Raw genomic sequence first — 17,831 nt, forward strand, 5'->3', positions numbered from 1 at the left:
ATCCACCGGACTGCAGTGTGGAAACTTGAGGATGAGCATCCCTGGCTCTACCTCAGTAAAATGCTTCTGTGACGTTTAACAAAATATAAGGCCATGTTTGTGCATATATTTGAAGGAAAAAAAAAAAAAAAAAAGAAAGAAAGAAAGAAAAATAAAAAAAGACCACACAACCATGTTTTACCTGATATTTTGGGTGGTGTAGGAAGTAATCCGGACATTCAGCTACTGCCATCTTAATAAACATTCACCTCTTGATTGTACATTCACTTGTAACAGGAGCAGAAAAAGAGCCTAGAAGAAAAAAAAACCCAAGAAATAATAAGTTAGTTACAAAATAACCCCCGCCCCCCGAAACACTTCTTAATCCCGACACTTCAGACCTACAAACTTGTAAAATGAAGCCGAACATCTTTACAAGGTCCTACAGAGTTTGCTCATCTGTCTAGGGTCTTGTACGAAAGAAAACGAAACCATCCTGACTAATTCATACAGTAACCCATTGGTTTGGTTCTGTACTCTTGAACACTGGTAACGATGATAAAGCCCGTGACGCTTTAGAAGCTTTACCAACAACACCGAGAAGAAAACAGCCTCAGAGGCCCAAGGCAGAAAAATTACAGGATCACAGAAACAAAAATACCTCTTAAATACCTCATAGAGCTTAAACTGCTCCATAAATACATGTTCCCAAGTAGAGAAAATGCAGCAGCGCACGGACTTTAAACCCTCGAAAGCTTCGACAGAGTCGCTGTATGAATCAACACCACCAAAATCGATACATTTCTGGTTCGGTTGTTTGATTCAGTTACACACTGCACCTATTTACACAAACCCAAAAAAAAAAGCAAAAAAAAAAAAGCAATAAAACCCTTTGGTGAGGGATGTGTGGGAAGAGGCAGGGCTGAGAATGTACTCTTTGTTCCACTGGTCGGAAATACGGAGACGGGAAATGTAAACAAACATTTGGCAAGAGCACACAGAAGTCACAGAAAGCAAGCAAGCAAGCACAAAAAAACAGGGCTGGCGTTAAACACACGGTTAGTTAAGGCTCCCAAGTGGTGCGACGGAAAAGTGTCCGGCCTATCGTAGGAACATCGCACGTTCGTATCCTGCCGACGCCACGGCCAGGAGCAATGGAAGCAGTATTAATCGTGCCGATTGGGTGAAAGTAATGGCATACTATCTCTCCCATGTCGATCACGCGCATCTGTGAGATCACGTACGTGCAAGATACTGCTTTCCACCAAGCTTGTTCTGCTGCCCTGCACCTTCATCCTTCCCTGATAGCTGTTGGTAGTTGACCAAATTGTGGAGAAAATGGGGGGGGGGAGTTAAAAGAAATAAATAAATCAAATTTACATGTACATATCTCATTTAAACTACGAGTAATTTCTGTGTAACACATAATGCACAAAACAGCCTGTACTGGTTCACGTCCAGCAGTTGAGGATTTTGACTTAAAGTTCAGATTCAAACTGAAAGCAATCTGCAATCAGGTCTCTCTTTTAACTGGTCAGTGTTAAATTCAGCTCCTGGCTTGGTTACGCTGTAAAATCTCATGGCGAAACATGGGATCACGGATTTGTTACCGTACCGTACTGCGCTGTCGGGTGGAAAAGCGTGTTTAGAATACCGAATAAGGTTTGGTGATGTAAGGACCTGGCCATAACTGATTTTCAAAAGGTACGACATTTAGTGAAATGCGTCAGTGGTCGTGCAACTTGGCATTTAAAGAATTCTGAACTATCAGGTAATTGCTTGATTTACGTCTCGGATAAGAAAAGGCAGAGTTCAGTAGTCAGGACACAGTAATCAGGGAGTCGGCCACTTTAAGGGCCGTCTCAATCGCAAAGTCCTTCCAGTGCACTGGAACGTTCTCGCCCTAAAAAAGTCCCACAATGCACCGAAAAAACCAAACAGAGCATCGATGCTCACTATGTTTTCTTAGGACGAAAAAGATGCGATTTCCAGGAATCCCTGTTGAGCCAGTGACTCAGTTGATGAGAACTTTCCCCCACCCACGAGGGTAATTATGAAAAAGACACTTGGGAAAATTTGGTGGTAGGCTGCATGGTGGGTTCTGCTTCACAGCTCCCGTTTGCCTGGTTTGATTCTGAACTCAGGCTACGGTCTGTGCCGATTTTCCTCCGGTTTCTATCATTAGGAGATCGCGAGTTTTAATCTCATCCATCCATCCATGGCCAGGGGTCTAGAGAGCACAATTGGCCGTACTCTCTGGTTTGGAGGGACGGCATACTCTCTTTCCCCGGTCAATCTGAATGACATTAGGCAATCGCGGCCATCCAAACTCATTTATGCGGAAGAGTGAAAACAGCATTTTCCTCCGAGTGTGTTACACATCTTAGTGAAGCAGCATGAGGAGCAGTTCAAAAAGATGTGGAGGTTGGCTTCCTATGTCTCGGCGGAACCACAGGTTTGCCCCAGCTACCATTGGGAGCTGTTGTGTGATAGGAAAGCGGATGAGAATTGGCAAATGACCCAACTGCCTCTAGATTTGAAGGACCTATCCATGTCCATGGACTGCAACGGACTGGTGTTCCATCCAGGATCCACTGCAACCCTGATCAGACGTCGTTACTGAAGATAAATGAATACATCAAATCAATCAATCGGGTGGTATCCATATCCATATATACATCCATCCATCCATCTTCTGTACCATTTATACTACACAGAGTCGCATGGAGACTGGAGCTCATCCCAGGGGACTCGGGGCACAAGGCAGGGGACACCCTGGATGGGATGCCAACCCATAACAGTGAGCACAATCGCGTACACCTTCACACACTATGGACAATTTAGAGACGCCAGTCAGTCTACAACACATGGCTTTGGACTCAGGAAACCCCCGAAGCATGGGGAGAACACGCAAGCTCCATACGTTCAGGGCGTGGGCGAGAATCGAACCCCTACCCTAGGTTTGTGGGAAACGTGCTAACCACTAAGCCACTGTGCCCCGCTTCATATATACAACTTCTCTCAAAATGATAGGTCATCTTAAATCACATAGCAAGTGATGCCATGTGAATATTCTTATTCGGTAAGGGCTTGAACATATAGGAAAATAATTCCGAGGGAAATTTCCTCCACAGTCCCATGTTTGGTCAACAGAAGCACTGCTGGTGTTTTAAATACTTGCCATTTTTAAGAGGGCAGATTTTGCCGGAAGCAAGAAACCCATCAGCTCTAAAATGGGGAAAAAGGTGCTGTGCTTAACAGGTAAAACCTGGCAGTGGAATCCACGAAACAAGAACCATGGGTGATTTTGTGGTAAGAACTTTATGAGTACTTATACTGTACATGTTGAGCCTTAATGCCTTGCTGCGATTAACACCGAAGACTAGGTATGCGATCAGCTTCATCTACGTACATTAAATTTTCTGTTCTGTAAATTAACAGTAGCGTTACTCTTACAGGGAAACAAGTTAGAGACTTACGCTATAGCTGCTATAAACAGTCATTCCCTTACAGGCCCATATTTATTTTTTACTCTCTCATGAAGTTAATAAGTAAGTAAGTAAGTAAGTAAGTAAGTAGTTAAGTAAGTCAGTAAATAAATAAATTATATATATATATATATATATATATATATATATATATATATATATATATATATATATATATATATATATATATATATATATATATATACACACATACACACACACACACACACACACACACACATACACATATATATACACACACACACACATATATATATACACACATATACACACTGGATATATAATATATATATTTATATATGGGAGCAGGAAGTAGGGCCTTAAATGTGAGAAGCAGAATTGCCTATCGAATTAAATTCAAAATTCTGCTTCTCACATTTAAGGCCCTACTTCCTGCTCCCACTTCCCTCACTAACCTCTTGGAGAACTACACCCCTCCCCGCCTACTGCGATCCTCCTCAGCAGGTCTACTAGCAATACCGGACATGAACTTTACCACTATGGGTGGAAGAGCCTTTAGTCACATTGACTCTAAGCTCTGGAATTCACTTCCCCCATCACATCTGCAACTGTGAATCCATTCCAAGATTCAAAAGTTCTTTAAAAACTCATCTCTTCAGGCTTGTATCTTCTCTGTGTCAGGGTTACATAATACTTAATTATAATAATGTGTTTCATGTATAATATTGCATGTATACTTACACACACATGCATATATATCTGTACACACACACACACACACACACACACACACACACACACACGTGTGTATGTATATACAGTGGCAAAAAAAAGTATGTGAACCTTTTGGAATTTCATGGTTTTCTGAATAAATTTGTCATAAAATGTGATCTGATCTTCATCTAAGTCAAGGGTATTGACAAATATAATGTGTCTAAAATAATAACACAAAATAAATTCTGATCCCTCATGTCTTTATTGAGAACACCCAAAAAAACCTCATAGTGCTTGTGGAAAAAGTATGTGAACCCTTGAATTAATGACCTCAAAAAAGTTAATTGGGGTCTCGTTAAGAAAATGAGTTTGGAGGTGTGGACTACGGCTACTTTGACTGATAAAAACCCCTCAAACTTTTGGAGTTTGCTCTGTACAAGAAACACACGCTTATGTGAGCCATGCCTCGCCAAAAAGAGCTTTCAGAGGATCTACGATCAAGAATTGTTGATTTACATAAAGCTGGCAAGGGTCACAAAGTGATTTCAAAGACTTTAGAAATTCACGAGTCTACAGTTAGGCAAACATTCTACAAATGGAGACACTTTGGGACTGTTGCTACTCTACCAAGAAGTGGGCACCCAGTCAAAATGACACCAAGAGCACAACGAAGACTCATCAATGAGGTAAAGAAACAACCCCGAATGACAGCCAAAGATTTGAAGGCATCATTGGAACCGGCTAACATCTCTGTTCATGAGTCTACAATACGCAAAACACTGAACGAGCAGGGTATCTACGGCAGGACACCACGAAGGAAGCCACTGCTTACTAAGAAGAACATTGCTGCACGCCTGAAGTTTGCAAAAGAGCACATTGACACTCCACAGCGGTATTGGCAAAATGTTTTGTGGACTGATGAAACTAAGACTGAACTATTTGGTAAAACCACACAGCACCACATCTGGTGTAGAAAGGGCACGGCATATCATCATGAAAACATTATCCCAACCGTAAGGTATGGTGGAGCAAACATCATGATTTGGGCCTGCTTTGCTGCATCAGGGCCTGGCCAGCTTGCAATCATTGAGGGGAAGATGAATTCCCAAGTATATCAGACAATTCTTCAGGATAATGTGAGAATGTCTGTGCGTCAGCTGAAACTGTGTAGGAGTTGGGTGATGCAACAGGACAACGACCCAAAACACCGGAGCAAGTCCACAACAGAATGACTCCAGAAAAACAAAATCCGCCTTTTGGAGTGGCCAAGCCAGAGCCCAGACCTCGACCCAATAGAGATGCTATGGAATGACTTGAAGAGAGCCATACACATGAGACGTCCAAAGAATACGACCGAGCTAAAGCAGTTCTGCCAGGAAGAATGGGCTAAAATTCCTCCTGAACCATGTGCAGGTCTGATCCACAGCTACAGGAAGCGCCTGGTTGAGGTTATTGCTGCCAAGGTGGGGTCAACCAGTTATTAATTCTAAGGGTTCACTTACTTTTCCACTGCCATTTTGAATGTTGAATGAGTGTGTTCAATAAAGACATGAGGGATCAGAATTTATTTTGTGTTATTATTGTAGACACATTATATTTGTCAATACCCTTGACTTATGAGGATCAGATCACATTTTATGACAAATTTATTCAGAAAACCATGAAATTCCAAAAGGTTCACATACTTTTTCTTGCCACTGTGTGTTATATATATATATATATATATATATATATACATACACACACACACACATATCTCTCTCTCTCTATATATATATATATATATATATATATATATATATATATATATATATATATATATATATATATCTCATGTGCACAGGTGTATAATTGTATATACATAACATTGTGTTTGAGTGTTTTGTGAATTGTATTTCCATGTTGTATTTGTAAAGTGACCCTGGCTGTCGTGAAAGGCGCTTTTAAAAAAATAAAATGTATAATTATTGTTATTATTATATACGTAAATATAAATAAAAACGCAGCTCGTCGTTTTACTGAGAAAACCGCAATGCACAAAGTCCTCAGTCCTGAAGACGTCCACGTGGTGTTAAACTCACTGGAGACTTCTTCTATAAACGTTAAACAGACGTGTCCTTACAGAAAGCTTCGCCACATCAACAATCATACGTTTCCTTTGTTACAGAACAAGGCGTTTTATTAATAGCCTTAGACTTGTTTAACTTCCAGTGAATCAGCTCTTAATATGTATAACCGACAACATATTAGAGCGGGCGTGTTCAAATACACGGTGATCTGAATTGCTCTCAGAGCTGCTGTTTAATTATTCAAATGAATCAACGGCTTCTTAAAGCTTCTGACGCAGCAAGATATGGAGATTTTAGTTCAGCAAAGTGATCGCAGCTTCAATGAACAAAACAGATTTTTTACATGGTTCTTTTCACACTGACGTACATATCCAAGTCAATTACACAGGATTATAATTAAACCTTAAAATTTGTCTTTTTTTTTTTTTTTTTAAAAGGAGGCTTTGCCAAGCACATCGTTTTGACTGTGCTGCTAAAGCCTCTCAGTGGATCCTCATACATTCTCTATACCAGAAATCACAGCACTTACTGGATATTCACTGCAGACAGAAGGAAAGGAACACTAAATCCTTTAATACAGAGGAATAAGAACAATTCTCCCAGGCGCACTAGCATGGCCAATCATCTGGGGCTTGATCTCGAAATGATTTGCTGGGAATTCTGTCCGGAACGGAGCAGATCCTGGGGTGGTTAGTGGGGGTTAGGGGTTGTGTGTTCAGAAATCCGGTTCTTTGTAGTAATTAAGCGCAAAAAACAACAACGTAGGAGCACGATTCCAGACTTTTCCATACTACTACATTTTATTTTTGGTCTTATCGAACGGATAAAAGCAGGAAGAGATGGCGGATATTCCACAGCACTGAGTTTTCTGTAAGGAGACACGGATTTTGAGTAACGGTCACTCTTCTTTACACCACACGTCCCGAAATGTTTCACTCCTTACATGTTAGATTTGGATAATATAGAACAGGTTAATAAACTAGTTCGGATAAAATAACAAGCTAATAATGAAGAATCGATCTGGGTTTATTTAGGCTCATAGAAGTGATTAGGAAAAAGGCTTAGAAGTGGGAGGTGGGAGAAATATTCTCCTAGGGAAACACCCCCTTGTGCACTTGCAAAACCAAAAAAATCAAAAATCATAGGCATTCACCTTCGCTGGAGAGGGAAAAAAAAATTAAAAATTCGACAAATGAATGCAAGGAATTCAAGGTGGCTTTAAAAGAAAATAAAGAGTGAAAAATTGCAGATGCAATTTACATGATCCGACTTGTAAAGCAAAACATCATGTGTTACATGTGAAAAAAATCTAGGTCAAGGGGCACAGGAAGGCAGAAAGCAGCGGTCTAAAATAGGGGTATGGCTTGGGAGAGGCAGAGCTCTACGCCAGCGTGATGACACAAAATCCCCAAGGGAGGTTTTTGTGGGCAGCGTCAGAGCAAAAAAGTGCTGCGTCCGCCGAGATCTCTCGCCGTCCCACCCCAGCTCCACGCCATTCACGAGGTCATAAATTCTTTCTCCTAAATCGGGCAGCGCTTACAAATATTTGCGTTATTCATAGACGCGGCTGTCCGGAATCAAAACAGCGACACAGGAGGCATACATGCTTGAAGTGCCAAGCATACTGCAGCTTTGAGAGGCTCAATTTCTTTTCTTTTTCTTTTTTTTTTTTTTTTGGGTGGCAAAAGCATATCCAAGCACGGACATACCAGCTACGACACAGCACCAAAAACTACCTCCAACGCAAAGTAAAAATTTAGTGCGTTAAAACGAGATTATACATTATTCAAAAATATTCAAAAATAAGGAACAACACTCAACGACGCACGATGTGATAGGAAAATAATCAATGACGCGATGGTGGGATGCGGCACGACTTGCAGATCAATTGCTAATGTTGAGCATTTACCAATTATAGCTCAATTTACACCACAGCAATCTGCCAAAGATTAACCCCCCCCCCCCGCCCCATTTATTAATGAATGACAACACGAGAATAAATAATCGACGTGTTACTAAGAAACCACAAAATCCTCCGTCTTGGAGACTTTCCAGCTGCGAAAAAAAAGGTGCCGGAACTGGAGACTCCTTCCGCAAAGATACACCCCCTTGACGTGTTTCCCTACAGAAAAGCTTTATCATTTATAATAAGTGACAACACTTTTTAATCCAATTATAAAAAGCGCACGCTATACAAGACCCTGTGTAAGCTTTACTATAGAAACGATGATGTGTTCAGAATCGAGACTTCAACAGCGCTGTGGTATAATTATGTACAGTGGTGCTTGAAAGTTTGGGAACCCTGTAGAATTTTATATATTACACACACACGCACACACACACATACACATATATATATATACAGAAATATAACCTAAAACTATTTTTATACTCCATACCTTTGGGGAAATGTTTTGTGGACCGATTAGACAAAACTAGAACTTTTTGGTTTAAATGAGAAGCGTTATATTTGGAGAAAGGAAAACACTGCATTCCAGCATAAGGACCTTATCCCATCTGTGAAACATGGTGGTGGTAGTATCACGGTCTTGGGCCGGTTTTGCTGCATGCGGGCCAGGACTGATTGCAATCATTGATCATACCAGCGGATTCTAAAGGGAAATGTCAAGACACCTGACCGTGAACTGAATCTCAAGAGAAAGTGGGTCACGCAGCAAGACGTCGATCTGCAGCACACAAGTCCTTTAACCGTTCTGTGGTAGAACAAGAATAAAGGTAATGTTTTGGAATGGCCACGTCAAAGTCCTGACCTGAATCCAGTAGAAATGTTGTGGAAGGACTTGAAGCAAGCAGTTCATGTGAGGAAACCCACCAACATCCCAGAGTCGAGGCTGTTCTGTACTGAGGAACGTGATACAACTCCTCCTAGCTGATGGACTAAGATTCCTCAGGAACGCTGCCAGAAGATCTGCATCTCGTGTGCAGCAGGTCATAACAGCAAAAGGGTGCTCTACTAAGTACTCAAGATGCTCGCCATGAAGGGGGTTGAATAATTTTGAGACTGGAGAAGTCATTATAAGTTGCATTTTCAGTTGAATTTGGGGAAACCGCTTGAAGCATTCGTCATGGTGAACTGTTTGAATTGCTTTAGTTCGATTTGTTCATCGCAAACCAGCTGAAAGTCCGTACATTTTGACAACAGACCTGATTTGCAATGACCAAGTATAAGATTTCTTCCAATCTCATTTGTTTCATCGGGTTCTCGTTATCCTTATCTACTCTCAGGGCTCTGTGTGAAAATCTGATGATGTTTTAGGTCATATTTATACAGAGATATAGAGAATTTATAGAGAATTCAAAAGGGTTTACAAAAATGATATACATTACATACATAAAAACAAAGAAACAAACAAGTTTAGGATTTAAAAGAAGCATCACAGAATGTACATGACTGTGTGAGTAATCTTATATGGAAAGAAAAAAAAACCCCTTAAAATGTGAAATATATATTTATTTAAAAAAAAAAAAAAAAAAAAAAAAAAAAAAAAAGGAAACCAAAAATGAAACAAGATTCACATTTGAACCCAACTCTAATCTTTAGCTATACTTATGCTGTCCCCTTCAGCGCCAAAGAACTTTCATAAAGTTTCTCATTAAGGCTATTCTTTGCAAAAGGTTACAGCTATCTCACTTAATCCGTGACCGAATAACATGCTCTAAGAAACTCGACTGAACAAGACTGGACTTTAAAGGGTTAAAGAAGAAAACACGGTTCAACTCTTTGTTGAAACAGTGCCGTGTTGCTGGGAGAAACATCCTGTGTTGTGTGGGAGTGCTTCTCAGATTTGATGCATAAACAATATCATTTCCATAAAAATTTAATTAGAGCGGTTAAATATAGATGTAGGTGGCGAAGTAAAAGGTTTTTTTTTGTTGTTTTTTTTTTTTTTTTTTACTGTGCTCAGGATTAAAAAATAAAAATAATTCTATGTTAGTGGTGACTTTTTAATAAAATAAGCTGATTTAACCACTCAATGCTTTTAGCTCATTAAGAAGGATCATAGTAAGCAGTGATTTAGCAAAATAAATAAAAGCAATCAGTGGAACCCCTAATTGAAACTTTACGCACCTTCGGCTTCACATTCATAGCTGCATTATGTTAGTCCATCCATTTTAGTATTCGACTTCAGTTAATAGTGAGAATGTTTGGGTGGGCTAAAAGGTACCACAGCACTGCTGAAATCTCAGATCTGATTGGTCAGGTAGCGTTGAATAATTTTCTACAACAGCAGCTCGGGCAGTTGTTCTCGCTGTCATTTAAGTGAAAAGGTGCTCACTATGTGCAATTCGTTTCTAGAGTAAATAGCTCATTCAGAGGTACCCGAATGGTAGTCCATGGCTAATAATAAAAGGACCTGTGTGGAAAAATGTGTTGCTAGAGAGTTGTAAATGCCTCAGGATATCATCGATCGTTTCAACCAGCTCACCTGCCATGGGCTTTTATTTCATTCAAAATGATCACGGATCAGTACGCCGTTTTTTTGCTTGTTTAATGCCAAGTCCTGTATCTGCTCAGGAATGCTAGGAGCACGTTTTTTAACGTACGGGGAGTCAGGACAAGAGCAAATAAATGGCACACACTGATTTGTAGGCCAAAGTGCAACAGAAGGAGATGGAAGAGAGAGAGAGAGAGAGAGAGAGAGAGAGAGAGAGAACCTCTGGCAAGTAGAATGAAATGCTGGAATGTGGGTTGTACTTTTGTCCAGATGTGGCATCCAGAGCCTGAGAGAACTGCCCACAGGTGGGCGGGGTTGAGCGTCTGAAGAGATGTACATATTTACATTCACATTCCTGAATACAGCTGAGCAGTTAAGGGTTTTGCTCATGGACCCTCATCTGGCATTAATCCTGGGACACAGTTACTAGCACACGAGCAGTTGTGCACGAACATCGCAGAATCTTTTCTTCATCCCGCAGGGGTCAGGAGCAGCACCCGCCCTTCTCTCTTTCTCTCTCTCAGGGCGAGACGGCTCTAATCGCTGAGCTTGCCTTGTTTAACCTCTGATGAGACATGCAATCTATGCCTGGGCAACACTGAAAGCTTTCCTGAATGATTAAATTAAATTTAGAAGCTTCAGCACATCAGTTCCAAGAAAGTATTTCAACTGTAATCTTGTACCGCTGCAACCGGCAGGCCAATTATTCTCACTGCCAAGACGCTCAGAAAACAAAAACAGCCCAACGGGTCACACTTAATAATCATTAATTGAATCTCTACGTAGATTCACCACACTCTCTTTTAGCGAAATGCTCACGTGATGCTATTTTTATCCGTTTAGAGTTCAATTTAATGGTGCAACAGGAACTAGTTTCACAGACATCGCTGATGTTATGGTGGAAATATGCTTATAACTCCTTCACCAGCATTTCTTCCCCCCCCCGACTTGATTTAAAAAAAAAAACAAAAAAAAAAAAACCAAATGCAGCTTGTAATGAAACCACAGTATGCTCTACCCTAAAGAGTTTCCAGTAGCGGAAAATTTCAAGCACTGACACTGGAGACTCCTTCCATAAACGTTTATTAACAATGGCATATTTTTCATTGTTAAAGAACACGCTTTTTAAAACGTATTATTAGTATTAGATTATGTGGAGCGTTCTTACCTCCATACACGAGGTAAGATACATTCTAGTTAATGTGTAGTCTTAACCCGTAAAAGGGTTTTTTGTGTATTTGTCATCAGTCATTATCGATCAAGACCAGAGCTTCTGACCCCATGTCGTGCCACTCATCACTGCTAATGGTAGATACCATTAAAAAAAATGTAATACATTTTTTTTAAAAATCCACCCCATGCACCAGTCACCAAGTCCACGAGACACCTACTGTAACTTTATTCCAGTACGATAACAAAATGATACAACGGCAGAATCACGTAACCCGAGAATGCAATACAATACCCAAGAAAGACACACACACACACAAAAAAAGAGAGAGAGTTATGCAAACTGGAGACAAAGTAGGCATCGATAAGGGTGAAATAGCCCGTAAATTTGCAAGGGCGCTGCTGCCGAGCTTTCACTTTGATGCGCTATAACATAAGACACCCTTCAAGGCTACACAAATACCCCTTGCACGAGCCTGTCAAGATCCAGATTACCAAAAGAAAAAGCAGAGTGTCGACTTACAGCCATGTTGACAGACTTAGTTGATGTGCCATGACTGTAGTGCTCAAATCTCCTACATCAGATATATGCGTAAAAGCTAACCCCCACCCCGTAGAAACCATCATTAGGCCATCACACAAGTACACACATGTAGGCTGCAGCATAGAATAAATACTCGGAGAATGATGATGGAAACTGATAATATCTATCAAAAGCAAAACATTCTTCAGTTCATATCCTTTTGAAAGGATAGGTGAGGAACGGGGGGGGGCCGAAAAGTGAAATGTACCCTAATCTGATTAGGATCCAGTTTGATTAGGATCCAGCCAAGAGAATGAAGCTGTTCTGCAAGATATCGGTCTTTATGTTTACCGGCGTTTGGTAAGGTGCGACTCCAAAAGACTGGCTGGATAGATTTTGTAAAGGCTATAAATACTCAGTGATTTTTCACACGTACCCTGCATGACTGAAGCTTGCAGCCCTGTGCTTAGGAGGTTAATCCAGGCCAGAAGGGATCTACCCACAGCATAACAAGAGTGTCAAGCTTGGGTGGTGTGACAACAGCCGCTGCGTCTTCGCTTAAACGGGGGCAGGCTTAGGTAACAGAAATAGCATGCCCAGTCGTAGGCTAGAAGTAGCTATCTGGGCTCACAGTATGGACATTGCCATAAACAGGTTCTTAAGAAGTACTACCATATCAGCGGTAATCATATAGCTGAGCCCCTTTTCTGTTCTATAAACAATCTCCATTTTTGGCAGTACTGTTGTATGATATCAGGAGTACTCTTTGTGAACAGTTTTTAGAATCTTTGCTTTCTTTGGCAGTAAAACTGGGGGTCCAAAAGGAACTTGCCAGACAGATACTTACTTGTCGAGTAACAGAGGACTGTATTAAAACCCCCCATTCTCAATCCCACCAGCTCCGACACTTGTTCCTGATATATTCGGACAAAACATGTTCGGCTCGGTTTGTCAAAATATAAACAAATTAATAACTTGTAGTGACCCTGTCCAGGATGAACCAGGTACTGATGATAAATGAGTGAAAACCTGTTGGGTCTATTGGGACCCAACAAGTCAGCCATCACTCCAGAGGACACGTTTCCACTGCTTTACAGTCCAGTGTGCTTTACGCCACTTCAGCCGACTCTTGGAACAGAGGATGGAGATCTTAAGATCTTGCTGATGTTGCTTCCATTGGCAGTCTCGAAAGTAGGGTTAGGGTTTGTAGGTCACGTCGTGGCTGAGCTGTTGTTGGTCCTAGACGCATCCGTTTCACAAAATCTTACAAACTGGCTCGTCGCAAAGGCGACGTTCAAGGACACTGCCATGTTTAAAGTCACCGAGCTCTTCAGGACAACCCATTCTACTGCCAACGTTCATCTATAGAGAATGCATGGCTATGTGCTTGACGTTATCCACCTGTTAGCAACGGCTGTGGAGAAAACCCCCAGACCTCAATTATTAGGAGGGGTATCCACTTGCTTTTGGCCATATAGAGTACAAGTTGCTTTGTCCTCAAGCACTCCTAACCTTGTCGTCAGTGTTAAGTCCTTATGAGTATTTATTCTTGGTCTACTCATGAATGTATAGATCTTTAACGCACAACAAGACAAAACCTAAAGTAGAGACTTAAAAAAAAACAACATTTTGTTCACAAGTATTTTTCATGCACGTGAGCAATATACAGTTTCCACTGTTGGGTAATTATTTTGAAATTAACAGGACATTACCAAGACAAACTGCACTCGAAGAAAGGCTTTTGGGAACATGGACAGTCCCTAATTGCAGGACGGTTTCAGTCGGTGAGGAACAAGGCTCTTAGGAAAGTGAACTAATCGGACAGGAGCTCTTGTCTCTGTGCCCATATCTGCTGCGTGGGTGGGCTGAGCGTATCCTTCCAACTTTATAACTCAACAGGTCCCATTCACGCTTCAGAGAAAGGCAACAAAAATAGGGTTGTCAAGTTAGATTTGTGTCATGGGAAAAAAAAGTGGTGTTGATGTGAAAATGGGTACATGGACAATTTTCATGCACTACTACCAAACTAAACTCATTCATTCTGTGGGGACGTGGTAGTTCAGAGGTTAAAGGTTAAAGTTTATCACATTCTGCCAAGTGTAAATCAAAAACACAAAAAGAAACTGTGGTACCCCAAGCCTTGTAAACAAGGAAAGAGAAAGAAATGATAGGGTGCACCAACATGCAACCAATCGCAACATCTCTACTTGACTACCAGTTAGGCCTGTTGAGTCACAATAATAAAAGTTCTAATAATTAGAAGGTTGATAGTTCAAATCCAAGCAAGCCTCCTCCCGCTCAACAGTTCTTACTGGCTAGTGACTTTAAATACAATTTGTTATAATTTTATACATTAAACTTGACCAACACATTAAAGAATTGCTTTTCACTTTGTAGAGGTAATAATGAATAAAATTGGGGGGGGGGGGGGGGGGGTTGGGGTGCTGTTATATGAAAATAATCAGTGATGTGGTGGTTAGTAGGGACGGGCGAGATCTTATCGTTTGCGATATACCGGTAGAAATTCTCTCCATGAGAAGAATTAGTGTTCCCGCGATAATAACGATAAAGCCTAGTCGATGACGCATTTCTGTGTGAGACGGTCTGCGACCCATTCGCAGCTCAGGTGCAGAGTGAAAACGAGTACGGCGGAAGGCGGACGTGAAGCCGAGGAGGAGTTTATCGCTAAACGAGGAGCTACCTTTACAATCTGGAACTGGTTTGGTTAGAGAAAATCAGATTTACTTTTAGGTCAATGTTTGTGTTTCTGAGGTTCTCGAGATCACAGCTATTACTAGTTGGTCAATGGTACTATTTTATATATATCAGGGCAGCAACTAACGATTATTTTCAGAATCAATTAGCTGGCCGATTATTTTTCTTCTTCTTCTTCGATTAATCGATTAATCGGATGGGGGCGGGGCAAACTTTCAGTACCAATTTTTTTGTTTATTTAAAATAAAATCCACAAACTGAGTGCTACAAATATAAACTTCAGACTAAAACTTCACACAACTGTTTGTTCAAAACAGAAAATAACTCAATACACACACACACACACCAGAATATATATTATTAATTTAGGACTGTAGTTTAATTCTTTGCTTTTTGTGCATCCATAAAAAACAATGCATAAATACTTATATACAACATAAACTAAAATAAATTACACATTATATATATATATAGATAATTTATTTTATAGCATTTATGCCTAATTTTTTTATGGATGCACAAAAATCACTTAATTAAACTACAGTCCTAAATTAATAATAAAAATGCACTTTCACTGCACCTTGTGGTTTCGCTGGCTTTAGGAATATCATTTTACTTGTGTTTACTTTTGATCATAGTGTTTTCATGAGACATTACAGATCTTACTCACGCTCCCACACTCTACACTGCGTGTGATCAGCAACGCGGCCTCGTTACTAACACATCCCTTCCGACAGAATTTACACTGCAAGCGCGCAAATACAACATAAAATGACAATAATCTTAAATTAAACTAAACCTTTTAAGCAGCTTGCAGCAGTTTCCCCTGCCCCTTGCACACAGTGGAGCATCTTGGATATAAACATGTTTGTGCTCGTGCAGCACTGTTTGATCTCCGCGGTGTTTAATGTAAAATGCTCCCTGCCTTTCTGCCTTTCTTCCTCAGTCACGTGATGATTTCTCCTCCGTCTGATGGAGACTGAGGTCATGTTGGGAATAAAAAGTAACGCTGACAGAAAGTAAACTGAAGAAAGTCACTGTCCGTGACTCGGGTGTCTGCTAATGCTAGCGTGCGTATGACGTCATGCGCCGTCAACTAGGAAGTGGCTTATACTTCCGGTTAGTAAAAAAAACGCTAGTTATATAATTTGAGATGATATTACCTTTCTAAAATCCACACACTAGACGGTAGTGCATAGTGTAAGTGTAGAGTACTTCATTTGGGACACAACTTTAGTATTTACTCTCCGAAGCGTGTTTTCGGAACAGAAGTAACGTGATGAGTAAATCTCCCCCGTGCCACGCGCAGACCGACTAATCCATAATGAGATTCGTTGACGATTTTCATAATCGATTATTATCGATTAGTTGTTGCAGCTCTAATATTATATATATATCGTCACTGACATCATTATTGCAATAAATACCAGAAAATATCGTGATATAGTTTTAAGTCTATATCGCCCATCCTTAGTGGTTAGGATATGGCATGAAGTTACTGTCAACACCCCGATTTTAACAAAAAGTGTTTTATTCCTCTTTTGCAATTCAGCAATTTGCTGATAATTATAACAGTGCAAAGCCTTCCATCCAGAAGATTCTCCTGTGTCAGAAAACCGTTATAGCTTTACCTCTAACTGTTACAAAGCACCAACACTGGAGACTCCTTCCAAAAATATGAGCTCCAGTGAATCAGCAGTTACTTCTAATAACATGAGTGGGATAAATTGGCACCTTTAATATCTGTATACCGTGTTGATATTTCTGTAAATCTGCTTTGAGACAATGTCCATTGTAAAAAGCACTATACAAATAAAATTGAATTCAATTGAATTGAGTGCATTAATATAAACCAATGACGGGACTACTGCTCAAGCCGTATCAACAACTGCTCACCGACCTGGGCATAAATGTTAGTTTGCTTAAAGTGCTGGATCTGCAAACTGCATGATATAGCATGTATGTGGGATTTTCATACCTGCATTATGCAACCAACATTCCTTATACAGCTCAGACCAATCTTATTAGAGATTAAAGACTTTGCTGTGGAAAGTCGAAGCCATCATGCTTTTGCTTTCAAAGTTTCAGGACCCGAGGCCATGACCTTGATACGAAAAGAAGGCGTAGAATCACGATTCTCGAAATCAAAACTATACGTTGGCAACAAATAAATACCCACAAAGACACACCATTGGCGCTAAATTCTAACTAAGTAATTTCCTCTAATATATGAATACAAATGTCTTCCATCATCATTATTATTGGTTACAGCATTTCTCATGTTTAACCCCTATCTTCGTTTAGAACATAAATCTGTTAATCGCGCTTATTAAAAAATAAACCTGAAAAGAAAAAAAAAAAGATCACATACAATCCGATTCAACAACGTGCAACAACAAAGATATCGAACGTTTTAGAACTGACCACGTTGTAGTGTTGAAAATACATCAAACTTTCATTTATTAATATAAATCTAATCTAAAATTCCACTTCTAAATCCTGGCATGTTAACTTGTATTAGCCAACTGGCTAGTGTTGAGTTCACGGAGCTAATGAATGCAAAACATGTTATAAACACCTCCACTGCAACACAGCCAACGCAGGAAACTTGGCAAGAAATCTCGCCAACAAGCATGGCGAGGCAGGTTCGCTAGCTAAAGGTTCTATTGTGAGCATAACAGAGGCATATGATTAACTACCTTTCCTGTGTAGTGACTCATGAAGCGTCGTCAGC

General features: G+C 40.3%; 1 protein-coding gene across 3 annotated transcripts in view; it reads right to left on the reverse strand.

The window, feature by feature from the left end:
* grb10b (growth factor receptor-bound protein 10b) overlaps nt 1–17,831 on the reverse strand; it is a 76,303-nt gene that overhangs the window by 49,747 nt on the left and 8,725 nt on the right. For 2 of the 3 annotated variants that reach the window (XM_053620792.1, XM_053620776.1), the window contains exon 2: nt 182–291. In XM_053620792.1, the coding sequence (XP_053476767.1) occupies nt 182–244 (63 nt within the window). In that variant the 5' untranslated portion in view covers nt 245–291. Of the gene's footprint in view, nt 1–181; nt 1,309–17,831 lie in introns of those variants that run through there. The other variant, XM_053620784.1, reaches the window with a different exon arrangement.

This window comes from Ictalurus furcatus, chromosome 1, assembly GCF_023375685.1.
Source record: "Ictalurus furcatus strain D&B chromosome 1, Billie_1.0, whole genome shotgun sequence".
Lineage (NCBI taxonomy): Eukaryota > Metazoa > Chordata > Actinopteri > Siluriformes > Ictaluridae > Ictalurus > Ictalurus furcatus.